The sequence below is a fragment of the Pundamilia nyererei genome, unplaced genomic scaffold (genome assembly GCF_000239375.1).
Source record: "Pundamilia nyererei isolate P.nyererei 1_Seehausen unplaced genomic scaffold, PunNye1.0 scaffold00036, whole genome shotgun sequence".
NCBI classification, from domain to species: domain Eukaryota; kingdom Metazoa; phylum Chordata; class Actinopteri; order Cichliformes; family Cichlidae; genus Pundamilia; species Pundamilia nyererei.
Window position 1 is genome coordinate 2,235,767 of NW_005187437.1, and position 26,887 is coordinate 2,262,653.

The window sequence follows — 26,887 nt, forward strand, 5'->3', positions numbered from 1 at the left end:
GTGTGTGTGTGCGTGTGCGAGCATGTCACTTTCTTGGAGGCTTGGAGGCTCCATTGTGCTATCAGAGCTGCCTTTCTTCTGTTGTTTGCCCACGTGCATGCCCGTCGTCCACAATAATCCTCTGTCTGCCACACAAGCAAACTCTTTATTCCAGCGGTTTGTAGGAAAGTAAGACAAATTCACAATTGACTCTCTGTTTCAGTAGGTTATTGTGGAGGAATACATTAATATGGATCATGCTGCATTATTACCACAAATTACTGGATAAATGAATGTCACATGAGGTGGCTTGAGCCTCAGTTTTTGGCTAAAAGACACGCCATCTCACGCTGGGCTTTCTGATGGTTATCTAGGAACACTCGAGGAAATAAAATAGTTGGCAGTTAAGTTGGCATTTAATCACTCAATATGTAAGTCTTCTTTGCAGCTAGTTGTTGAAAACTTACATTGCCTGAATTGGCAAGTTACTCCTTGAATAACTTTTTTCTTGTTAAAATACATTGTAGACAGAAAATTTAGGAGGTGTTAATTTTATAACCCTTATTTGAATTAAAAATTGGATCTTTTACTTTTACGTTTTCACGTTCTTTGTAAAGTAAGTGTACAATTTTTCCCCCTCTTTTTGTCTTTGGTTATTTGTAGCATTTGAATTCCCAAGTCTAAGCATCACATTTGTTCCTGTCTGTTTCTCAGATCTTTTTTAAAGTGACTGTAAAAAAACAGTTGTCTGTACCGCTATAGTGGGAACGCTGGTGGTATGACTGTGACGGGTGCACAAACAGGCAGAGAGGCAGAGTGTGGGTCAGCCTTGCCATCTGTTTTGGGTCTCTGCAGTGCAGTAGATTGACAGGGATACACACACTCTGGTAACACACAGCCCGCTCCACATAGTGTTGCACAACGCTAATTGCTATGATACCATGTTTATTGTCTTTCTTGTATATTTGAAACATATAATCAGATCCAGTGTCGTTTAAACCAAACAAACCCAAAAGACAGTCATTTTGCACATCAGCACAGAGCAGTTGCTGCTGCTTCAGTCAGACAGAGGATGTTGTTCATCTTCTATTTTTTTGAGAACTGAGAGGGAGGTTTCAAAAACAGTTTTACGCTTACTTTGGCCATAAGAATGTGGAGAAAAGTTGCCAAATCAATTCAGAATAACATGCCAGGGATTGGTTTTATTTGACACAGAGAGACTCCTAACTGCTAGTACCTAGTGCTTGTAAGGAGTCCTTGACTTTACGTGTTAACGAATCGGGTACACCTTTGTGTCCGTTTCAATGAGAGATTTGCACTGATCAGTATCACAAGGGAATTTAAATTGCCAAAGCTTCTAGCTTTGAGCTTGTAGGTTAGAACTTAGTTAGGACCAATTAGTGTCATGTGAGAAACTTCTGACCATAAGGTTACTGCTACGAGCATGGTTTAGGTGAGATGACATGTTTAAAATGTCATTACTTGCTACACAGCAAGAGATTCGCTTTTCATGCATTGCCTTGTCAACAAAAATAGGTTGTTGTAAGCAGACATTCAAGGCTTTCGTTGCCTAGATAAACTCTAACCTCTCTCTTTCATAATCCTTTTAATTGTTGGCCTCAAATTGGAGAAAAGTATTACTCAACACCCTGATCCTCTTTGCAGTTACGTTGCTTGTCATCTCTTGAAGTTACTGAAAGTCTTTGACTTCTCTGGTCACAATATCTGTGCCAGTTACTTTCCATGTGGACTGGCCTAACTAACTAGCTGTCTACACTGGCATATTTTTTCTTTGCATTTAATGGCAGCTTACCTGGTTGATATGCCTAGACCTTGCCAACGAGTTTCCAAGTGCAACTTCCCAGATGGGACTGCGCAACAAACCATTTGGCTAGTCACGTTCAGTCTGATCCCCCAAAGTCTGAACTACATGTCATGAGAGGATAGTCAAATGCCTTTGCTGTTGCCATCACTATTGTCTGACTGTTCACTGTGGAAATGAAGAAAATGTAGTAGAAGCTTGTTACAGATGGCGTAACAAGCAGTGAAAATGTAAAAAAGAAATTTAGTGTTTTGTTTTTTTGTAGTTTTGTTGTTTTGGGTTTTTTTTTTTTTTTGGGGGGGGGGTAATAAAACTTAAATCCGAGCAGTGGCTTCAATGGGACTTCCTGAAGTACGCTTAATGATGTCCAGTGTCGTGTGTTATGTTTTCCTCTCTAAATTGTTGTGGGAATGTGAATTTCTCGTGGCGATGCATTTTCATGTTCAGTCCTTTTTGTCATTAATCAGATAATGGCAGAGAAGTGCAAATTAAAATGCACCTTCCCTAATGACACACACACAAAATAAGTTTAATCCTAATTCTTGCTCCCCCAGTGAGGTTATTAAATACTGTTTAGCCTGCTGATGAGCTTTGGCCCAGTTTCTGAAATTACCAGGATTAACTTAATTTTCAATTAAATACTTAAAAAAAGAGGCTGAAAAGATGACCACAGTGGCTGAAGGTTTTTTTTTTTTAAACTAAATGACTTTGTTCCATTTGTATATGTCTCTGTATTAGTGTATCTTTGTATATTAATACACAAATCTATCCCATCTTTTTTTTCCACATTTGAGAAGTACAGAATTCATTAAAAAGCTGTCAGGACAAAAGGAGCCTCAGATATGAACCCTAAAGAGCACCCCTGTTTTATATGTAACTGATCAGTGCACATGAAAATCATATTTTTTGAAACCTGAAGTTGCGAGATCACATAATGGACCCAATTTGCTGCAGATGGATGCTGCTGGAAAAGAGGCCTATTTATGTTTATAGACAAATAAATGAATTGAAAAGAGTCAAAGGCATGATTATCAGGTTCCGAAATACTGTATCATCCTACTTGTACAAGTTAGTTAGGATTTTTATTAGATGATCTGTGCCATGCAGTAAGGTTTTTAGATTTCCGTTGTGTGAAGCAGAAAAAGAAGGCTAACTTGGCCACGACAGTTTTGTTTCTTTTCTAATCTGTCATGTTGAATTTGTAGAGCAGTGAAAGTGCAATGCAAATGGAATGGCACACTCTTTTCGGAAACGGATAAAGAAGTATAGAAAAATAGATTGCATGTCTTAAATTTCAACTTTTCGGAGCGAGGAGCCAAGGATGGCGCCAATTTAGCTCGGTTGTGAATTTTATTAACGTGCCAGTAGCCATTTTGTTGTGTAGGTGTGACAGTTTTTCAAATGGTATATGTCTCATTTTGGAAATGAAACTTCTCAAACCACACAGCAAATGTTACACAGTAAGCCCTGCCAATTGCAGAGAGGAATCTTTCTAAACACCCTGGACTGCCAGTCTTTCCCTCCTCTGCCTCCTACTTGATCACTTAGAATAATCTCATTCACCCCCCCAACCCGCATCCCATTTCCAGAATGAATATGAAGCGTGCTTCCCGAGCTGTCCCAGCCGCCCTTCAGAAACTTCTCTCCCTCTCCTGTGGCAATTTCTAAAGGGCATTCAAGCTGCTGGCTAGTTGGTGCGATGCTTGTCTGAATCTGTGGGCAGCAGGCCAAAAACTGATGTCACTTCTCCAGCCCCTCCTTCCCCCACCTCTTCTCCCACCACAGACACTCCTGAACAACTGCCTCTTTATATAAAGAACTGCTGCACCTCCTTTCTCCAACTTAAAATTGTGATTTTTACTCTGTCCTATAATTAAATACCTCTATTTTACTTTTTATACTGTTTAGTTATACCCTTTCGTCCTACCAGGGTTATCCCAGACACTGCCACCTGTAAATTTAGGCCTTTGTCATCGCTGGCTGCCAGGGCGACAGACGAGGAGAGGCAGACAAAAGTGTACATGTGTGTGAATTTCATGTGCCAACTTGTAATGTCACAGTATGGCGAGGTTACATGGGTGACAGATAGTGTGTCACCCCTCGGCGACAAACAAAACGGCTGTGCAATAAAGTCTGGGTTTCAGTGGTCAGCTTGGTGCCCAAGCCTCCCAGCTGCCAATCCGTTCGTCTCGACTGCACAGGCCCGATGCTTACTGCTGTGCACTCAACCTCAACAGAGGTGGATTTCAGCTAAAAGCCTCACAGCCCTGGGTGTTTATTGGAAGGACAGCAGTGGCTCATAATGTTCAGAGTAAACCCATTTCCTGCTGATCGAACTCAGAGCAACGCTGCGAGAAAAACAAATAGTTGAAGATTCAGTGGGCTTGTGGTAATTTGGTCTCAAATCTTTTTGTAAATCTGCACTTCCTTTTTGAAGAACTTAGACCCGACAGCGAATGTTGGGGTGTGAAGGTTGTCCAAACACCAGTAAGACAAATTTACAAAACGCTGAGCTTTAAAAACTGTATATAATGTCTTAGAGTGCTTTTTCAAAAGGGGAAGTTACCTTCTAATACCGGGAATATACAGTTAAAGTTATTTTTAGTGTAGCATTGCAGAAAAATCTATTTTAGCAGGCAAACTGTGGCTCAAATGGCATCTCCCAAAGATCCCAAAGAAAGGTTATGGTGCTCTCAGGGGGACAGCAGATGGCCGACACAAGGTGTCTCTGAAGTGTCAAGCATCATTTGTGGAACTGGGAGACTGGGAACAGTTAAGGGCAAAGGCTCATGGGAAAGCTACTCCATGGAGAGGTTGCCAGGGGAGGGCGTTCTACAGTCCCTTAATGAGGTCAAGGCAGTGCAGTTCTCCCTACCTATGCAAACAGTCTTCACTTTGGGCAAAAATTGTGCTCATCCATCACTGTAACAATATAATATGCTGTGTATAAATGTCAGTGGAGGTTGTTTTCAGGCTGTTCCCGGGATGCTCTGGTGTCGCTGGGCAGCAAAGACTTGTGGAAACTGGCAACTTTAGAACCGCTCATAAACTGGGAACCTGTCTCTAATGTATCTGTTTACATCTCTGTCATTTCTACTGGCTCGGATTCCTGCTCTGAATATATAAGACATGTAGGGTTATCACATTTGTTTTCAGATTTCTGTTTGCCTTTTGCATTTAATGGAAATGCCAACACTGTCTTGCATATCTAATATGCTTTCCTTATGTGAGCATTTCTTGTTCCACCGGGGCTTCTCTACATGTGCTGAATGACAGGTATACCATTTTTTCCAAATTTCTTTGACATTGATCTCTCTGCACGGAGCGGATGGCAACGAAAGAGTGAGGCTGGGAGGTAGATACACACTGGGGCATTTACATAATAGTCCTGCAGTTCCATGCAAATTCATGTGATTTCCTACCAAACATCTGCAATGCAAGCATAGTTTAGTATGCATGAGTTCAAGGGGGAAGGGAAGCAGAGAGAGGAAATGAGGGATTGGAGGGGAATGGGCAAGAAAAATAAAACAGAGACGCTGTAGAAGATTGGGATGATGACTTGTCTGATCAGGAAATATTTAGAAGACAAACACACCTTTCTTCACACCCTCATCTCAGATTTGCCCTTAATATGCATAAAATTCTGATGCAGAAAACTAATAAGATACAGGGGATGAGTACGTGTCTGTGTGTGTGTGTGTAGCTGGTTGGTGGTGTTCCTTACCAGTGACATATGGAATCAATACAGTTAGGACTTCAGCGTGGTAAAAAACAGATGGTCTCTATAGACTTGTTTTATAGCTCAGGCCTGGGCGAGTGTCTTGTGTAGCTGTGCTTCTTACAGAGACAGACATATAGAGTAACTCACAGAAGGAAGAACTATATGGGCATTCATACTTAAATCATTCCACAAACGCATACAAAGAAACAGCAGAATATGCAGATCTTAGTTTGATTAAATAAAGTCCTTCGGGCTTGCAAACATAGTGTCACTCATACAACGCTCAATCGCATTCATACACAAGTACAGGCTCCTGATCAGCTGAATGTCCAGCGTCTTGCATCCTTGTGTTGTTGCTCCTCTATAAGGTGTGAATCAATGAAAAGCAGTAAAGTGGCTGAAGTAAAAGCCTGTAACACGAGGCTGACGCATAAAAACTTCATCTAAGGTGAAAGACTGCAGAGAGAGAGACAGCAGCTTGAAGGCTAAGCATAAAGAGCAACTAGCACAGTTTGAGCATGAGAGTGATGGAAAAGGATTCTTTTTGCTGCTGTTGTTTCTGTTATCATCATCCTACGGGAGGGGCTGGCATCTGCCCTGTCGTGTTCATTTGAATCCAGCATTTCCTTCTTCTTTAACATATCTCCCTCAGTTGTTTTTTTTTTTTAATAGTTAAAAACTGACATATTAAAATTACTAGTAATTTGTTGCAGGAATTAGAAAAGTTTTGATCACGCTTGTGTTGTTATGTGTTGTTAATGTTATGTCAGCAATGACTGAGTTAAATATATATGTATAGGCTGTTTTGCAGTAGATTGATCGTTGTCTTTGGACGGATGGTGAGCTGCCAGTGTTCTACAGCCTGGCAAAATTAGACTGTGTTACAGGCGTTCTGGAAACCTGGCAATCTATGAAAAACTCACTCTTTCTAAAGCCCCCAGAGTTACTTTTTGGAGTACAAATACTGAAAATATTATTCTTTTTGAGAGTCTAGACATCAAACACTCGGTTTTGATTGCGAAGCCCAACCAAACTGTGGTCTTTTTAACCGTGTGTCTGAAGTGAGCTTACTGTTCATCACATAAAAGGGATTATTAATGTGGTCCCTCAGGTTATAAGTAGTTTTTCTCAGTGTAAATGCAACTTCACATCTTCAGTGTGTGTGTGTGTGTATCTGTGTGTTTATTACAGTTACTATCTTTGTAACAGTACAGTGCATGAGTGGATAAAAACATCTTGTATTGAAGTTGTGACTCTCGTGGTCTCCATATGCTTACATACCTGTAACTTTATTTTTTTTAAGGATTCATTTCTGCTTTTTGTTTATTTTTTTTACTTTTTGCAGTGCAGTGTGGTTATGTGCGTGTGTGCATATGCGCACTTTTTATATTAACTTGTCATACTCTCATTTCATGCTTATGGCGTGGATTCCCATCTTCCCTTCCCCTCAGTGCCTTTCTCAATCTTAGTAATCAAATGCATTAGTATCAATATTGCATGGGGAAACGAGCCGAATTTAAAGCTTGACCATGTCAAAGTGAGAGTCCCTAATAGCCAGTGACTGCCACCACTCAGTGGAAATTGTGCTGCCATTTTGGCTGTAATTACTGAAGCTTGGCTCTGGGTTAATATCTCAAGTGATGGGCAGTTTTCACATGGGATAAAAGTTCTAGCTTCAAAATATATTCATTGCCCATCAGTGGGAATAGCCCAAAGTAATGAATAGACTTTGTCTCTGTATGGGTTTTAATCAAAAAGTGTGCAGCACTTTTTAATTTAGTTTACTTCAAAGGGGATTTTCACTGATGAATGATACATGTGTGTCAGACAGTCTTGTGATATTCTACTCTCTGTTTGGGTCTTATCTACTTGCAAATACTTAGATACAATAGATTCCTTATTCAGTCGCTTTTTACATCTAGATTCACAGATCAACACATTTTAGAAATAAAAATTAGAATTAACATAAACAGTAACTACACCGGAGCACGCTAACTAACATTTGCTGTGTTACCTTCAGATTGTGGGTAAAGTTACAGATATTTGCCAGCTTGGAGTTAATGGCCGTGGTAAACATCAGTACAGGTGTATTTTGTGTAATTACCTGAGTGGTCTCTTGCACATTGACCACACTCCCATCTACAAATGGTGTGAATTTTATGCCTATTAGTCCCTACACATATGAACACCTATGGGAGATATGAAGGAAATACCTTTTTCCTATCGCCCTGTTAGTTTACTAAGACATGCTAAAGTTCATTTCTGGTGGTGCATGCTAGCCCAAATATTTTACTTTGACTTTTTATCCCCTCTTTTTAGACAACTTTCATCTTTCCATGCACACTTGTCTGTGTAATCTCTGTCTTCCATTTATTAAAACGAAGGCAGAATGAAGCACTATACCCAGCGTCCATGGTTAATCTCCAGCACCCATATGGTTTTAGGCTATGTTTGGTGAGGCTGTTCAACAACAATAGCTGATGTAGTTGTGTTGTGAAGTTTATATGGCAACCAGAGGTGATGATAGTAAGCCATGTCCTAAGGGGAGACCCATAAATCACAAGTTAGGCATGTTGTGAACAGAGAGTTATTCCCTACAGATACACGAGATTCTCTCTGTCAACCCCAGTGTTTAAAGTCAGAACAATAAAGCCATCATTCATAACTTCTAGACTGTTTTTTACTCCCCCCCAATCCCCCCGGTTAAGGGGAATTTAACCCAGTCCTAACAAAGAAAACAACGGCCCCCCCGGCAAAAAAAAAAAAAAAAAAGCGAGGACACATGTTGGTCGTGTGCGTGTAGTATTGTGTTGAAAGATGAGCTGAGCTTCTGAAAAACACCCACTCTTTCTTGGTATGGTGTCGCCACAAAAGGCCTATTGTTAATCGCGCCTTTTGTGTTTTTGTAAGTGTGCCTGCGCCATGTTTTTCTTACATATTTTCCACATTCTTGCTCATTACATATAGGGAGGACTGGGGGGTTTAGAGGTGAATAGATTTTGTGTTATATATGGATTTGGCTCTATGTGTTTGGGGCTTAATTTTCAGTGCGCCTGCAGCAGCGTGTGTCTGCTATGTGAGACTGGTCCAGGAGTTGTGAAGGGTGGGGCACTCTTAAATGCCTGCTGTCTGGGGTGCTCGGTTACACTGCAATTAGCCCTGGTTTTCTGCCTCTCACAAGGCCACAGTCAAAAAATGGAGCCCAGCAAAACAGCTGCATTATATTAACCTTCTTAACTCTCCTGAGAATTTAACTGTTTGACATAAATCGCAAACCTGTAGGTAGGGTTGTCTAATTTCATTTTAATCTGTTTAAGTTATTTATTTTAGTTTTTACTTATTCGTTTTATTTCATTGAATTAAGGTAATGGAAGCTTTTGTATCTCAGTCTTCTACTCCCAATAAAAGGTCACCAAGATAACTGAGACATGATACAATGAGGTTAAGTGATGAAGTGTAGTACGCGTTGAAATGATGCATCCCTGAACTTCCATGATGGCTTGTGTGCCAATGTGCTTTTGACCCTGAATCCATCTGAATGTTTTTTTTAAGTATATTCGTTCCCTTATTTGGCCTCTGTAGTTGAATAATACCTCTTTCATTAAAACCTGAGCTGTGAAGCAGGTAAAAATGCTTTTTTCAGGGACATTTAGAAAATTATTGTTCAAATATATCAAAGATCAACGTGTTGCCAAAAAACAAAACAAAAACAGTGATAAATTGTACGTCGTCTACACAATTAGTTCAGTTGTACCCTTGTTAACCACCTACAGTGCAAGGTAGTTAATCTCCCTTCTAGTAAATCGCTGCCACCCCTTGTGTCACCTCAGCTAAGCAGAATCCCTGGAGCTTGGGGGAGTTCACCGTCTTGCACAAGGACACCAAAGCAGGGCAGATGCTGGCTGACACTTTGTCCTCTGATCTGGGTCCTCTGAGAGCGCACGGTTTTGGGTTTTCATGTTCACAGCTTGATTGCTGAGACAGACAGAGCTTTGCGTTTAAGCGTCCTTGAGCATGACACTGAATATCTCTCTGTAAGTGGTAAAAGTATGTCAGCACATATTCATCACATTCATGTCGTGATTGCTCCTAGTTCTGTCTTTGTGTGTCTCTTTATGCATATCTTGTTAATTAAAGAGTATGTATTACCACTTGGTGGTGTCTGTGCGCAGCACCAGCCATATCAATGAGAAGAGGAGTGCCTGTGTGGGTGGGAGTGTAGTGGGTGTCATCCTGGGTTCCTTGGTCTCTCTGTGCAGCTTGGGGGATTAATGGCAATTTGAGTAAAACAAAGAGACGATGCCTGGGATATCGTCAGGTGCCTGTATAATTACAAGGCGGTGAGATAAGCAAATAACGACAAGATCAGGCGATTAGGAGGCGAAGAAGAAAGAAAGCAGCGGCAGCCCTGCCCTGCTAATTGAGGGATGTGAGAAAACAGTGGTTGTGAGATCGGAATGTTAAAGGTTTGGGGATGTGGCGCCTTTACTCCCAGCTGTGCCACTGATAACCTGTTACCTTCTTCCATTTATGCGTTACCGCCAATGAGGGATTGTAGAAAATGCAGCAGACTGTCGTGACCTGTGTTCTTTTGCTGTGGGCAAAACCACCATTGTGGAACTGGAGGTTTAATATGGAATTGTTGCAACAGTGAAATTGTTATGACACTTTAGTTTCATAGAATATAAATGCTAAGAAGTATAATGATTAATGTACTGTGACAAAATCTGATTGTTACAAAGTAATATAGGTAACAAGTGTTTGTGGGTTCATCACTTTTATTTATTCATATTTATTCCCTATTCTGTGTTTTGCAGAGCGTCAAGCTGTCCTGCTTGAAGACCCCACACGTCCTCGTGCAGTTGGGGCCTCGGCTCTCCGGCCAGGTCAAAGGTCACTCCGACCCTACCCTCCCCCTCCCCCTCCCCCTTCCCTACCAGAGCCAAGATGGCCACCAGTGGTGCCCTGCGCATCTCCTTGCAAGTCCTGCTGCCTGTGATCACTCTGCTGCTATCACTGCTGCTCACCGGCTCCAACGCCAGTAAGTACCAATAAACTGACAACTTCTCAATTTTAGTGCCTTTAACAGGTTCATCACTCATATCTGCAAACTTATTAAAAAGTGGAGTAATCACAAAAAAGGGGGGAGAGAGGGACATTATATAAGCTTTGGTGAACCTTTTTTTTTTACTTTGAGCACCTCCAAGATGCTTTTGTTGCATTTTGCGACTGCACATTTGTATTTAAAGATTGCATGCTAATGACTGTTTACATCTTATCTAGGTGGGACTGCTTTAGAGTAGCCAGAGGAAAGAAAAAGCTTATTTGTAAAACCAAAGCCATATTCATTTAGCTGTAGCGGTAATCCTTTGGCCTGTGTTTTTGTGTCTATGCAAACGTGGACTAGGCAGTAAATTCCACTACTGGAATTACAGGGCACTTGTATGTTTACATCACTGGAGCCACGTGTAAAACACGGCTTATACAGACAGAGGTGTTGTTTAAGTGATAGATGGACTTCTCCTTGTATATAGCCACATTAACCAATTCTAAAATTCATGTGCACACTCATGGATACACCAGGGTTAACTTGGGGTTCAGTGTCATGCCCAAGGATAGTTCTACGTGCAGACTGGAAGAGGCAGGGATCAAACCGCTGACTTTATAAACAACCTACCCAATATCCACCAGAAAGTATGATGTTAGATAGCATTGTCATGATAGAATAACTTGGCTAAGATGCTTCCTGTTTGGATAGGCTGTAAGTCATTGTGTGGGTATTCGATATTTGGATAATGTTCTGACAATGCACTTATTTTCATATAAAAAGATTAATATCACACAATAATTGCCTAATTTAGGCATTGTATTTGTCTGTATGCAGTGTCCTCCATAGTTAGTAACAGAGTACATAGCGAGATTTCTATGAGCTAAATGTTTGTGTATTAGCCCTGGAATATGTCAGTGATAAGTCCTTAAAATGGGAAGTAACAGATTAGACACGTTATTTCACAGTCATTGCTGACTTTTGTTGTCTACCTTGAACAATTTAAGAGGGATATTGTATTTTCCACTCTGTTTGCTCCGCATTTTCTTTTATCTCCAATTTGACATTCAATGAATTTGTTTTTAGTGGTTCATGATGACACGATTGCTTGATTTTCCTCATGTTCCAACAGAGGCGAACCTTTGATTGCACAGTGGTTTGACTGTCTGGTAACATAATTGGAGTGTCTTTCAGCTCAGCTGGCAAAAAATATCTAAAACTGCACTCCGACAGATGTCAAACAGATGTCTTTGTTCTCACTGACAGTGAGGCCACAGACGAATGCGGAGCGAAAGTAAACGTCTTAGAGCCCCTGAACTTAATATGTGGCTCATTAGAATGTTCTTGTCTTCTGTCCACTCGCCGACTGTTTATTACGACTGCGTTTCTCCCTCGCGCAGCCTCTGTTTGCTCGCCCTGGTTTAAATAACAATCAGTGCAATCTGCTTCATCTTTGATGGAGATTAGCCCCCCGTACCCCACTGCCATCACCCACCCTCTCACTGTCTCAAAACAGTAGGGCTCTCTGCCCATCTTTGTCGATGCCGTCTGTAGATGAGATTGCTGTTTTTTGTCAGACTTCCTCGCCCTGTCCTGTTGTTTCACTCACAAGCTTGTACTTTTGTTGTTGTTGTTGTTCTCCCTTTTTGGGAGTAAAAAAGACACACACAGTCACACACAGGCACATATATGCATGCTGTCCTACTCCTTTTTCTCATCTCTTTTGGGGGCCGCACTATTATGCTTGGAAATATATGCACAAAAGCACAGGCTACCTTCCTCTCCTCCCTTTGAATGGCTTTCACCCCCACATTCATGGCCAGACACACACAGCCCAGTAGTGCAGTTGTCCAATTATTTTCACTCCCACTTGCTGGACTGAAAGGATGCCACCGTTTTGCAGAAAAGCCCAACTGAAAGCATGATGTCATCCCCACCTCTCACGTCCCTCCCCTCTCTCTCTCTCTGTCTCTCTCTCTCTCCATCTCCCCTTGCCCTCCATTCCTTTTATTTACACTCATAAATCACGGTGAGAAGGAGACATTTTTAATCAAAAGAGAAAGAAATATGGCTCAATAAATCCTGCCACCCCAACCATAATAATGCTTGGCTTGTGTGAATGTCTATATTTGCATACATTTATGTTCAGGTACACAAATGTAAATGTCTGTGTGTGTGTGTGTGCAAAGTTTGAAATATGCTTATGCGTAGAGTTACACCTGAGCCTTTTCACAGGTAGCTGTAAGATAATGATAAACTATAGAAGTATAACATTTGTATTAGGCCAGTATCATCCAACAACAATACTTTTGCTTACATGTGATTTTCTTTATTTTTAATTTGTTTGAGCTCTTGGGTATTTTTTTAGTTCATTTAATCAAGCCAATTAATTCTCAGACACTGATGATACAAAGACCACACCAGTGACAAAAGAAATGTAGTTAACGATTGAGTAATTTTTCATATCTTTATAGAATGCTTTAAAGTCACGATTAAAGGTAGAAAAGCATCCAGCACAAAGAATATAAAGCTTTAACTATATCAGACAGTTCTGGTTAAAAGGGCAGGCTGTTTTCCTTTAGAAAGAGTCTCTGTTGATACCCAAAATAGAGGCCTACTTTACCGATATAAGGGTTTAAAAAAACGAACAACACTGTCAGCGTGTTGGACTCTTTAGAAGCATGAATGACATGATTAAAAGGGGACATAATGGGGTCATTGTTTATTAACTTGCTGAAATTGATTGTCACAAATAATTTATATACATACACATTACTTGTGAGTTGGGCTCTAATGAGAAGTGTTTACAATTTTGTAAACCTCTGGTTGGCTCTGTAGTGCAGTTGGTTACAGATTCAGCTAACAAGCAAAGGGATCCTGGTTCAGTCCCTGGAGGAGATACAGATCCCTTTGGAGCCACGTCAGGAAGAGTATCCGGTGTTCAAAAAGGGGGGAAAATGGCTAAATCAAACATGCTACCTGGGTACCCCTATATAAATAAAAAAGTTTTCATGTTTAAACTTCAGCTGTAGAAGTGATGCCATATTATATTTTTTGTGACTATGTCTTTATCAATTGTATTGATATTGCAATACAATTGCAGGTGTGAAAACATTGTTTTGTCACATCTTCAGATAGAATTCATGTGGATTTTTTTCTCCTTTCATTTGGAGAAATAAGTTTGGTTTTTGTTACTTCCTGTTGAGAAGCACACTGTTTTACGCTCAAGTTCAAAGTTTGAATTCTTTTATTTTGTTCTTTTGTATATAGAAACCCCAAACTTTTTCTTACTCTCTGCTAATATTTTTTTAACAGGTAAACCAGAGTATTTGTCATCTTTTTTTTAAGGCATTTCACCTCCTCCTCACTTTTTCCTCCTCCTTTCTCTTTGCCTGTTAAGAGTTCTCAAATGTTGCTTTCTTGGCAAAGGACTTCTAATAGTAATTGGCCAGAACTCTCAGTGATGGGGTGAGGGTGTTCAATTATTTATATTCCTTTGAAGCTGCCAATTGAAAAAGAAAAGAAAATGAAGCCCCTTAGTGGAGAACATTTTCTTGTTCCTGTTTCCAATATCTTCACCTCTTGGTTTCTCGCTTCTTGTTTCTCTCAGTTTTTCTTTTTCTTTCTGCCTGCTTCAACTCCCTCCTTATCTTTTTCCAGTCAAATTGTGTTTGAGGCTCTCGATTTAGTTCTGTCAGTTCAACTTTATGTACACCCTGCTGTTGCATGCTGGGTCCTTGTGTTTACTCTATGCACTTTTTCCCCGCTCTCAAATGAGAAGAAAACAAGTTAATTTTTAATTGAGTTACAGACTTGAATCTGATGCTTCAAGAAGCCTGCTGCTGCGGAGTAGAGGTTGAAATCTCCGAGCTGTACATTTACAAGTAGTAGACAGAAATGCTCTGACCCACTCACCTGCATCTTGTTTTCTAATCTTAATGTTTTAACTACACATTTAATCTGGATTTCTACACCTGTCATGTCATATATTCATGTGTTGTTCCTCAGTGACAAGAGTGCAAAGAATTAAACAAAAAAGAAAAAATGCACTGCTAATGCTGTAATGCTTAATTTAAGTTAATTGTGAGAATGTTGCACTGTTCTGTTTACATGGACTCGTGTCTGCTGCAGAAATGGTCCCAAAAGAATCTCCAAATAAGAAATATCCATTTAAAACACTTATTTCTAAGATTGCAAAGGTGGGTGTTTTTCTTTGTATGTGACTTTAAACACAGAGAAAGATGCAGTAAGCATTTGCTGTTTTGTTTTCATTGAAATGCTAGACCCTGTTCCCCGCTCCATTTTCTTTCTCCTCTTTTGTGTTTTGTCTTTTGTTTTGATCAGACCTATAACACCTTTGGCAATTTGAGGTGTCTTCTTCATTTAATGAGCCAACAAGTGTCAATTGCCTCAAGTGAGTCTCTAAATGACACAAAATTGTTCTCAATTCGCCTCATCCGTGTGCGCTCTGTGGCCATTTTGAAATCAGGCACATACTTAAGCTTAATTTCCGTCCTCTCTCTGAGGAATCACACCTACTTATTTCCAATGGGCTGAAGGATACTTAGTGACTTTAGCTTTTTACTTTAGCCTTCAACAATGGTTTCAGTGGGACCAATTTGCATTTTACAAGTGTGCCATTCTTTTAAGAAATGCAGCTTCCCTGTGACAGCAGTGCGGTCAGGCTGTTTTTCACCTCTGGATACCAACACACATTTATTATCTTTTAAACCCTGGGTTCCCACATCCTGAGCAATGCCCCGTGGACTTTTAAGAAGTGAAGTGGTCAACAAGTAAAGTTAAAAAATATGGCACACATTCAGTAGTTTGCATGTTAGCACATCACTTTTAGATGCCTCGTGCCCTGTTGGCTGTAAATGTATTAGTTTATTAAATAAGTGACAGAAATTCCCCAGAGGCAATGTCATGTGTCCTTAGTTTGTTTTTTTTTCTAAAAGGAAGAATTTGAGATATAATTTTCACTGTCTGTTCAATCAAGGCAACCGCCCCAACACAGAAATTCAATAAGCCTTTCTTCTGTTGCCTTCTGCCTAGGAATCGAGTACAACCCAAACATATACAGCTGACTTTAGACTATATACATACATATATAACTTCTTTTTCAAACCCACATCCAGGCAGAACACGTTTCTCCACCAGAAACACTATTATAAGATAAGTATACTTCTCAAAAGCACCTTGGCAACTGATGAAGGAGAATTATATGCATAATACATCATTATATGCTCAATACACACTTTAAGTAAATAATGGATGCAGAAGATTTTCACAATTTAGCTAACATTTTATCATTTATGACTGGAAAGAGAGAAAAAAGGGAAACAAGGAATAAATGAAGAAGTTAAAATAACCCATGTCATGCACCGACACTGTGGCTGGAGATGAAAATGTTGTCTAATAACAGTTAACTTACAGTTTTCTAACTACAAGCAGCAGACACTTTTTCTGTCTTGTTTTCTGTTTTCGTGTCTGGGTCAAGTTTTTTGCCTTGGCCCGCTGGGCTTGCTTGGCAATGATTGTGTGCGAAAACCTCTAGACAAGACAAAGCAAAGCGGTTTTCAAATAAAGGCTTGGTTTCCATGGTGATGGCCCCTGCCCAGGCAGCCTGTGAGAATCGGTCCTGATTGATGGGGCTTGGTTGTTTAAGCCTGGGGGGGGGGTTGCATGTGTGGGTCTATCCACTCGTTCAATTGAATGTGCATTTGGCTAAAAGGTCTATCTGCCTACCTGTTTTTCTTTTCTATCCCTCCATCCTTACACATGTGTTGATAAAGTTCAAGGCTTTTGATCAGGTCCAGGATTGCTAGCTTTATAGATTTATGATGCATATAGTTACACCGTACAAGTTACAAAGTGACACAAATGTAGGTAATTTAATGTGTGATGTTTTACGAAAACAAAAGGGATGAAACAGTTTTGCAGAGAAGCTTTTCTATTTATATGTGTGTGAATCAAGTGCTTTCAGTTCCTTTACAGCGCTGACCTTTTGCTTCCTCCTAAAAGCTTAAATTCAGTCATTGTTTTCAACAGCTCTAGACAACATGACTAAAAGGGAGGTTTCAATCAACAAGCTGTATTTAGAAGAAGTAAAACTCACAAGGCTGAGGAACCTGTGTAAGGATTAATAAAGGTTGCTTCCAGCTGCCCTTGTCTCAGGTCACTCACTTAGTCCGTCAGCTTCCACTCCCTTTTACTCACCCTGTGGCTGCTGTGGCTAAGTCACGCAAGTCTGCGATGCCTTGAATTCTCTTAGCCCCCGTCTGCACCTGGAAACATCCCACACTGAAGCGAGACCAGCAGTTGACCTAGTAAGATGGGGTTTTTTAGGCCTTACAAAAATCAAAGTTAATGTTGAGATGAGGAATTTCCACCCTGAAGTATATTGACTGCACCCTGTAGATCATGTGTCTGCTGTTTGGGTAACACAGAAATTAAGTTTAATCTTAGTTTAGCGTCACTAAATTGACTTGTTTAAATTTGTGACACACTGTGGTTTCTATTTTCTCGCATGCACTGTGTAAGCAGAACAAAGTAGACTTAAGATTATCCCTGCCAGACAGGCTTTTAGAGTGTCTGCTTAGATAAAAGGGCCGTGAGTGGGATATGCATTAAGTTGCATATATGCACTTTTAAGTCATTATGAGTAAATTGGCATTTAAAAAAGAAGAGGAAGAAGAAGAGAAAGAAGCAAAATTAATGTTATACTAATCTGCATCTCCATCCTGACCACCCTATTCTCAGGATCCTGCAGCAGCCTGGAGTAAGTGAAATTGATTTGCTGGTTGTAATACCTCTCATAGTACCAAATGTACTTTTTAGACATTGCTGGTAAATGTCCCGTGTGCTGTGAAAGATACCTATTTGTAGCAAGATGGATAACAAGTGCCCTTTACCAATTCTCTGCAAATCACTGAATGGTTGTGCATCATTTTGTCTCCCACTTTGCTAATTCAGAGGATAATGGCTCCTATTTATGACCCGAGAAGCTTTTCTCCATCAATTACCGTATTAGTCATAAAGCCAGTCCCCTCCCTCCTCTTACACCCCTCCTCCCCCACCAAACGACAACAGTAAAGTACTGTAAATGGAGCCGTCTCATATTCACATTCCCACCTCCCACTCTCTGCCACTTTATAATCACAGTGCTGGTGTATTCTGTGTTATCGGGTCCAACAGAGGTAGCGGCCAGTAGCAGGTGGTTGCTGTATTAGCTAAACAAGCGTCTGTGTGCACAGTGTGAGTGTTTCCTCCTTCTTCTATTCACTCTTGTTTGCGTGGATCTGTTCTATTCTCGGGGCCTTGTGAAGATAGCTGGGCCCCTATTGCTGGTTATTTTAGCTTAGGCCACGTCCCCCTGCCAGGCAGATAAAGACAGGTTCTGTGTGCTTATCTAGGCAAGGCTGTACCTCAGTCTGTCTGTGGGAAGCTTAGTGAATAGAGGGAGACTTTAGTAGAAGGGACAAATGGCCACTGTGGGTGCAGTGTCCTTTCAATGTCATCTCTGGTAACATAACGAACAACAGTACGTGGAGACTGACATGCGAGTTACCTTAGAGCCATAGAAGTGCATATATTTTCAGAAAAGGTGGCACTAGTGGGAATATAACCTGCCTACTAGTTCAAAAGAGAACCTTCTAAATGTTTTGCCTTCATGAAAATGAACTGAAAGCTATTTTTACCCACTGGACCAAAGGAAGCCTGGAGGATTTGGTGCTAAATGTAGCCTTAATGAGCAAGAAGGCTGCCAGAGACTTGCAGTTTTTGTACTTGCATTTGATATAATTTGATACTGGTGTCAGTGCATATCGTCATCACATGGGCCATTCAATGCAGGAAACACTGTGAACAATTTTATCTGTTGATATAGGACCCTCTGTGCCATTATTCATTATTGCAAAGCACTTTAAATCCAGGCTCCGTTCAACCTTTCTTACCCTGCAATTACTGGTGTTGGCAAAGTTCAAATTGAACTTGGAGTCAGTGGTAACTGGCAGCAAAAGCCCAGAGGATCACAGCTGGGAAAAACAGAACAAAAGGTTAATTATGCTCATCAGAGTTCACACAATCACACACGGCATACCTGCAGTAACTGCACCTTTATAGACATTCAACAGCCAGTGCCAGTCAAACATATGCAGACAGGTACACAGAAACACCTCAGCAGAATACGTTTGCCCACCATTCATTTTATTCCTTTAATGTCTTAAACACACTTTTTTAGTGTTTTTATTGAAAACAAGAACTACATTCAGTTAAACTGGGAGTCCATCTAAATGAATTGTGCAGACAACTTTACCTAATCCGAATTGACTGGAAGTTAATTAAAGCTACTGACTTCCAAGAACATTAAACTCACTTTGTGAGATGACTAAAGTCTAAAAATATGCCCTTAAAAATACAAGGAAGGAGAGCAGAGCTGGAGTTAAAACTTTTGCCAGTCCTTATGTGACAAAACTTTCAGGCAGTGCGATATAATTATGTGCAATTTTATGCCTTGCAGTAATCTCTGTAGAGGTTGAATTTGAGATGCATGTCTCTGTGAACAGTGACGCCCAGGGATTAACCTATGACAGCAGTGACATCTGTAGGCCGTAGACTGATGTCCTCATTGTGAGAGAGATATTGTGTCTTACATTTGCACAACTACCTTTCCATTTTCTAGCACTAGCATTAGCTTTTGTCGAGCTGTGAGTGCCGCCTTACAGCTGAGCTGGTGGCCGTGATAGACGTTCTTAGCTGCGTTTTACATTTTTATTTCGTCCCCAGGCAATGGATGTCTTCTATTCAGAAGAATCTAGGACGGCTTTCAGAAAATGTACAAAACCCTGGTCACCCTTCCTTTCGTCGTTATTGAATGTCGCTTTAGATGAGAGTTAATGTAAATCTAGGTCTTAGAAATCAGACTTATTGTTAGTGGCGTGATCAGTGAATACTGTCGTAAATGCCTCGCTGATAAGGGGTACATGGACACCAGACGCCAAGGAGTTTAAGATGTTGCAGCACGTACAGCAGATATTACTGTTTCCAAAAGGTATTAACTGGCCGTTTGATCTCATGCATTTAAAAGAAAAAGAAAAATGCAAATAACCAAAAAAACAAACAAAAAAAAAGCAATAGGTACTGAAAGTTATAAAAGCTTTCTTTCTATAGAAATATGCAGCACTCTCTCTTCACAGCCTCTCCTCGATTCTCTGGACCTCCCGTCACCTTCTCTACTCTTCTCTTCCAGTGTTCTCTTTACCACTGACCTCTCCACCTCCTGCTACACTTGTCCTTCCGTCCTTCCCAGCGGTCACACTCTTTTTCGTTCTCCTCCCAGCTCCCCAGCTGTCTCGCTTTATTTAAACCTTGCTGAGATAATATTGAAAACTATTTAGTTCTGAAAATTCTGCACGTTTCACGAGTTCAACTCAGACGCACATGCAAACAATCGCATTTATTGTACATTTCTCACATCCTATGAAGCGAGACAGGGAGAGGTGGAGAAGGCGACTGGGTGGAAATGTCAAATGGTCCAGGGGAAAAACTAATCAAAGAATGCTGTCCTTCAGCAGAACCACCGCCACAGGCTTGATCTGTGTAAATCCCTCTTCTGTCTCAACAGAGAGCGCATTGTAAGGGGGAGGTCAAATGCAGAGGAGCTGTGTTGTGTAAAGCTGTGTTGTGCAGTTTCAGAATGGAAATTGAAAGTGTAAAATGCCAAAAGGGGTCATAGTATGCAACGCACAAATAAAGCAGGCCTGGTCCTTGATGACGATGAAAGGATGTTGTACCTATATTGTACCACAACCTTTAACCGTATATATAGGAAGTATACTCTAGTGAAATAAACAACAGAGTGTTATTTGTTTTGGGTTTTTTTGTAAATTCATTGTTTTTATCGTGCATGTTATATGGTTTCTGTGAGCTGGAGAACATTGTTTGACAAATTGAAATTTCTTTATGTTTAAATCCTAAATTAGTTCATTAAGTAACATCAGGTTTGTATTCAGAAGGAACTGGTTTGTAACATACATACTCTGCATGTATCATAAACATAGAATAAGCTTCTGAAGTTAGTAATGTTATTGTAATAATATTTATTTAGTTCAGTGTGGACAATATCCATCTCTCACAGACTGCAGGAAGAGATTTTGTTATATATGAAAACAAAATTTACTATCAAATTAGCGCTTTAAAATCTCACAGTCTTGCAATACCATTTACACTTTAAAAAAATACAATGTTATAGAGCCCACTAGCACTATCCCCTGAGCTATGCATGCACCAATATTCCTAAAAACAAGTATGGTAAGCAGGACAGAAATAGAAGCAAGATGAGAAAAACTGCTTATCTGCAGTAGGAGAACAATTTCTGCCAAACACTTGTCTCAATAAAAGAAAAATTACATCACAAATGATATTATTGAGTCTTGTTTTTAGCCATGAACTAATGTTAATAGTTGTTATTAGCTGAAAGTCTTTCTTTTTGTCATGTAGCCATAATGGTGCTTTTTGAAACAGACTTTTATCTGCAGATCATCCAAGCAATATAAATCAAGGTTGCACTTTTTTTTAAACTTTAGATTCTTATAAAAATTAAACACATTTTTATTATGTTTCTAAGCACTCATCCCAATAATTCAGCAGGCTAAAGTTAGTATGTGTGTTGCTGTGATATTTGCATCAGAAACATTTGGATTGTGTAGTGCCTCTTCTCGCCCTTCTTCTTTTCCTTCCCCTTGTCTAACGCTATTCCCTCTTACCTCATTCTCCAATTGCGTATATCTCTTTACCAGATAATGAATGCAGGAACTCTCCTTCATATGTGTTTAGCAGTGCCTGGAGACTGGTGTTGGCCCATGGTCCCTTAATTATTAATTTGACGTTATGCGCTGGCCGTTTGATCATCCCCACATATCTGTATGATTCCATTTTAACGAGTTCCCCAGGAGTCTGTTTTCTCTCTGTTTCTCTCTTTCTATCAGACTTGTTGTCTTGAACTTGCTGCAACCCAAGCAGGAGGGGAAAATTCCAGCTCCAAAAGCACCAAAATTACAAACTTTTGACGGGCAAAAGCATCAATTTTCCCGGGCAGATCAATTTTTAGTATGTTTTAGTGCAAGTGAGAATTGAACTGCTGCAGTGGCTTAGTCAGTGCTATACTTTGTCCAGCAGGAAAAGTCATGTTAAGCACTTGGAAAAAAAATAGCGTCAAATTAAAACAAAAACTCATTTTTACTGTCTCATCTTCTTAATTGCCTTCGCTAATGTATTCCCAGCAACGCCGGTAGTATGCTAGGCTGTACTCTATTGCTCTGTGGGTAATCATTTTAAGCTAATAATCGTCTACGCCTTAGCAAAGACTCTACATATAAATTCACACCACAATGCTCTCTACCCAGCCCAGCAGAACTCTGAAGTTGTAACACTAAGATGCAGCACTGTGCTATGGAGACAAGAGTAAGAGACTGAAAGGGAAGAGCCAAGTGGAGGTTGATGAGACGTTCTGTACTAGCGTCTCTCTCTATGGATGCGTGCACTTAAACCGGGATTTAAAAGTCTGTATTTTCAGAAATGTAATTATGGTAAGAATGGCATTAGCTCTGGTGGTGCTGCATTTGCCTTTCGTCTACTAATGTATCTCCCTCTCTTCTTGTCCTCTCCATCTTTCTCTGTTGTCTTGCTCCTCAGCACTACCACGCTTCACAAAAGTTCCCGTTGACCAGATTGGTGTCTCGGGGGGTGTGGTCTCCTTTGTCTGCCAGGCAACAGGTGACCCCAAGCCAAAGGTTAGTTGGAACAAAAAAGGAAAGAAGGTGAACTCCCAGCGTATAGAGGTAAGTGAAACCTGCTGTCCATTGGTGCAGCCTTTATTCTAAATGTTCTTTGTTGTTCTTTGTGGGATCATTTTTTTGGAATTGTCCCACTTTACTTTACCTTAATGAGCTTTGGGTGAAATACTCAGTAATATTTTTATGCATCATATTAAAAAATGTCACTGTCGAAAAATGTATTGACCTAAAAAAATGTTGTATCTTCATGTCAGAGAACATTACATTGAAACATTTTGGAGTATCATGGGAGTAAATTGGGGGGGGAAAGCTGCTAAAAATTTAGATAAATAGAAAGTTGTGTAATAAACAAATGTTCTTTACCATTTGTTACTTTATATATTGTGATATTTACTGTTGTGACAAATAACAATCCTACAGTTTAATACCACATTACACGTTTTACCACATATTTTCTTCTCAGCAGTACAAAATTCCAAGTCTTCTCTTGCAGCTGGGGGCATTCACCACCTTATCAAAAGCAACATTTTAATTAGCCTTGAAATTATTGCTGATAGCATCTTTGTTGGCTTGCTTCTCTAATCTTTAAGCAGTGTGCTAGTCTACCAGTAGCAACTGGTCAGTAATGAAATACAGAACCCTCTCATTCGTCTAAAGCCATTTTTTTTCTTTTGCATTTGAATGACTCTGCTGTTGTCACATTTTCCCTCCTGTCTTTTTTCAGCACACAGCCCTGTCTGTGTGAATGTTTCTGCACGTTATTCATGATGTTTGTTGTTCACTTCTCGGCAGGCATCCCAGATGGCATCTCTAAAAGTCTTGATTGATGCTCAGTGTCTCTTAATTAAAAAGTTGCTTTCGTTAACAACGATGACAGTGACAGTGCAGGGATGCGCACACATGTACGCACACACACGGACATGCACAGTGCGGCGTGAAGGCAGCCACAGGGGGAGGGGCTAAAAAAGCAAAAAATGGCACCATCGACAAGGGGAGATCAGCATTTCCACTGAGGACAAAATTAAAAGACAAGTTGTGTTTGTGCGTTTGCCTCGTCTGCATGCTAAGTAGGAAACAAAGCCAAGGGCGTGAAGGAGCCCGCCAGAACGGACGCTTCTTTTTCTCCATTTATCATAAAATTAAATAAAAAAAATTTATAAAGGGGTTTTGAAGTAGCTGGGTTTTTTTTTTTCCCTTTTCCACCCTCTAGACAGCTGCTTTGATATCAATCATGATGCCGTGCTCTGCAGTGTTTTTAGCCTAATTAGCGGCTCAGCCCTGAGATGTGCAACAGTGGAGCAGCAGGGCTGCTGAAGACTTGTACTTGCATCTTATAGTCATGCTTTGCTCAGAGTTCACAGCAGTGAGTCCTTGGCTGAGACGGTGTTAACTTTTGCGGGGAAGGACAGATACTGGAGGAGTAGGTTTGCTGTGAGAATGGCAGTCTTGACCATCTACACTGACACTTCACACGTCCAGAATGAGGGCAAAAGAGAAAGGCATGGGAAATATTCAAATCAAGGGCTAATTAACCGAGATTTTCCATAATTTAAATTCTAGTCTTTTACCCAAGTCTTGAAGTTCAGCTCATTGCTTCAGGATACATGCCTGTTGATATGCTGGTGTTCAGGGAGATCAAACAAGGCTATTTAAATACTAGCCAGGGGCCAATTTCTGCGACTACTGTTGTAAAACTGTCCGGTTGTCAGTCACACGCATTGTTACATTTTCAGTAAGTTTTTGTTTACATTGCTCTTCTTATAGAATAATAGTAATAATAGCAAATAATATATTTTTATCATAACCAAACCAGTATTCTGACCGTTGTCTGATATTTTTTGTTTTGAAGAGGCTCCTTTAATGAGGTTCAAAACAAAAGGCTTTATAGAGAACAAAGGGCATAATTAAAGATCAAATCAACAGATAAAATCACAAAGCACAAACACTGTTTGTAGAGAGAGTATGCTTCCTTATGATTTTTTTTTTTTTACATTTCTGATGGCCTCAGGCTATAAAACATTACCAACACGGTACCTTTCCAAGCAATGATATCTTGGTGGAATTGAAAACGATTTCTCACATTTTGGGAGCATCGATGACACACTCGTCCTTGTATCTCCTTAGGAAATGTGAGAATCTTATTTTCCTCAGGTTTGCCATTCTTGCCTACCTGTTGCTTCAGGTTAAAGTAATAGTTTTTCAGTCCAAATCACACATTTGTCTGACTTAACCGTGTTCCCTACACTTCAACCCCACAGACCATAGAGTTTGACGAGGGTGCCGGTGCAGTTCTGAGAATCCAGCCTCTCCGAGCGCCACGTGACGAGAACGTCTACGAATGCGTGGCTGAGAACAGCGAAGGCGAGATTGTCACCAGCGCCAAGCTGTCCATCATCCGAGGTAAATCTGGAATTATGTAACAGTGTGCAGAGGCGTAACTACAAAATAAAGCATGAACACGTACGTCCATGAGCTCAAAAGATGACATCTGTTAACTCGTGAAGCCTGTTTGGAACAGCTGCAGATAGTGCCCTACTCTTTTTAGTTTATTATTTATTTGTTTACTTTTTGGGGATAAAAAACGATGTCTTCAGCTGTAGATGCTTTGATTTGATACAAATTCTTTTGCCGTGTAAAATGGTTTTCCTGAAGTGATGGTTAAAGAATGTGTGGTAAAGCCATACCTAACATGCATTTTATTGATTTGTTGCTAAAGGTTGGTACTTTAGTTTCAGTAAAGATATTACACCATTTTTTTGCAGCGATTTAGAGGTGATGAATGATGGTATCATAGACAGTCAAGCACATGTGGTCACATGTTTACACCTTTTTCTCTGTCATTCTACCTGTCTCTGTTTGCCTCGCATTCATGGACACACGCATGGTGTCTTTTTCCTCCTCTGTTCACTCCTACTGCCATCTGCCATGTTTCCAGGCCTGGATGAAGCTGAGCAATTGCTGGCCGACAGTGCACAAGCTAGGCCTCCTTGGCTGTCACATCCACAGGCGGTGGGGGTATTTTAGAGGCCTGGCCCAGAACTTTCAGTCAGTTATTGTTAGAAACAACCCCAAAAGCAGATGACTGGGTGCTATTCAGGTGGGAGTCTTCTAGGTATAGAGCTGCAAATGTCCATTCGATTTGAAAAAGTTATTTTTCAAGAAGCGATTAATAATTTAAGTGATTATGCAAGCAGAAATGCCAGCATTTTCCACATTTAGGTACTTTGCTCATTACACAATTAAATATGTTTGGGTTGCAATTTGCTTTTGAACTGTCAAAAGCAAAATGCAACCCTCTGGTAAGTCTTAAAACTAGAACATGTTGCAGTTTGCAGGAACATGAAACGTGATGTCATTCGGTGCAACGGTTCCTCTTCTCTTAACTTGGGTATTGTCTTTGTTCCTCATTAAAAATTTGAAAGACGAGGATTTTGTGTGGCTGTCTAATTACGTTGGAAGCCCTGAACTTATGTTTAAAGGGCTTAATATCCTGCCATTTTAATTCTTAGTTTGATACATTATCAATTATTTTAAGGCAAATTAACTGTGCCGAAGCGCAGGGCATGCAAAGTGTAGGCACACATACCGATTTTAAACAAGAGATTGAAAAAATAGGAACAAGCACACCAAATTTTGAACTACAAGTCCTGGCATGTGCATATGAGTGTGTGTACTAGTGTGTGTTTGTGGCTGTGTGAAAGAGCACAGAGCAAACTCAGGGCAGTCCACAGGAGCAGAAGGAAAATGAAAAGTTATTGGAATCAGCTCAACGAGGCTTCCTCTTGAGCCCAGAGGAAGACAGCAGCTCTCCTGCCCAGGCAAGACCCAGCACTTAAGGAGGGATGAGAATGTGATGATGGGAGTGAATGTGAGTAAGTGTCAGAGGAGCAGAGCAGTGCAATCTCTTTGTTTTCCATCTGTAATGAGTTCTGGGGGGCCCTGCATCCATCTATCAAGGGTTGAGAATGGAAAAAGGAAAGACAAATTAGGAAACTGGAATATTTTGGATTTTAGGTTATTATAATTTCATTCAGGTGTTCAGTTAACTGAAAACAAAGTGATGGAGAATAAAATGAGGAATGTAAATGAAAGCAAAAGTATGAAGGTAAAGGTGGAAGTGGAGAAAAGCCAGAGGAAAAAACGAGGGGGGTGAAAACTGGAGAACAGTTGGCCAAAGATGAAGGAAAACAGGAAGTGTTGCGGGCGACTGGCAATACAGAACAGGTGAGGAGGACAATAGCCCAACACTGGTTCTTGGCACTGGGGCAAAGGATTATGGGATATGGCACAAGGCACAAGGGACACATTCGCAGTAAACATAGGGATGTGGTCTGGGATCTAGGGAGATTGAAAATGGGTCGCCGTGATGGGTGACTTGGCTAGAAAAAGCCACAGTGCATATTTGTGAGACTGTACAGCTGCATGCACAGAGGCATCCACATACCCACATTTGAATAAATTTACATGGCTCACACATAAATGTAATGCACACACACACACACACACACACACACACACACACA

General features: G+C 40.4%; 1 protein-coding gene across 15 annotated transcripts in view; it reads left to right on the plus strand.

Annotated features, from left to right (window-relative positions):
- ptprsa (protein tyrosine phosphatase receptor type Sa) overlaps positions 1 to 26,887 on the plus strand; it is a 223,126-nt gene that overhangs the window by 91,753 nt on the left and 104,486 nt on the right. For all 15 annotated transcript variants that reach the window (XM_005730285.1, XM_005730292.1, XM_005730287.1 and 12 more), the window contains 3 exons: positions 10,340 to 10,563; positions 22,264 to 22,409; positions 24,623 to 24,764. In XM_005730285.1, the coding sequence (XP_005730342.1) occupies positions 10,470 to 10,563; positions 22,264 to 22,409; positions 24,623 to 24,764 (382 nt within the window). In that variant the 5' untranslated portion in view covers positions 10,340 to 10,469. The remainder of the gene's footprint in view (positions 1 to 10,339; positions 10,564 to 22,263; positions 22,410 to 24,622; positions 24,765 to 26,887) is intronic.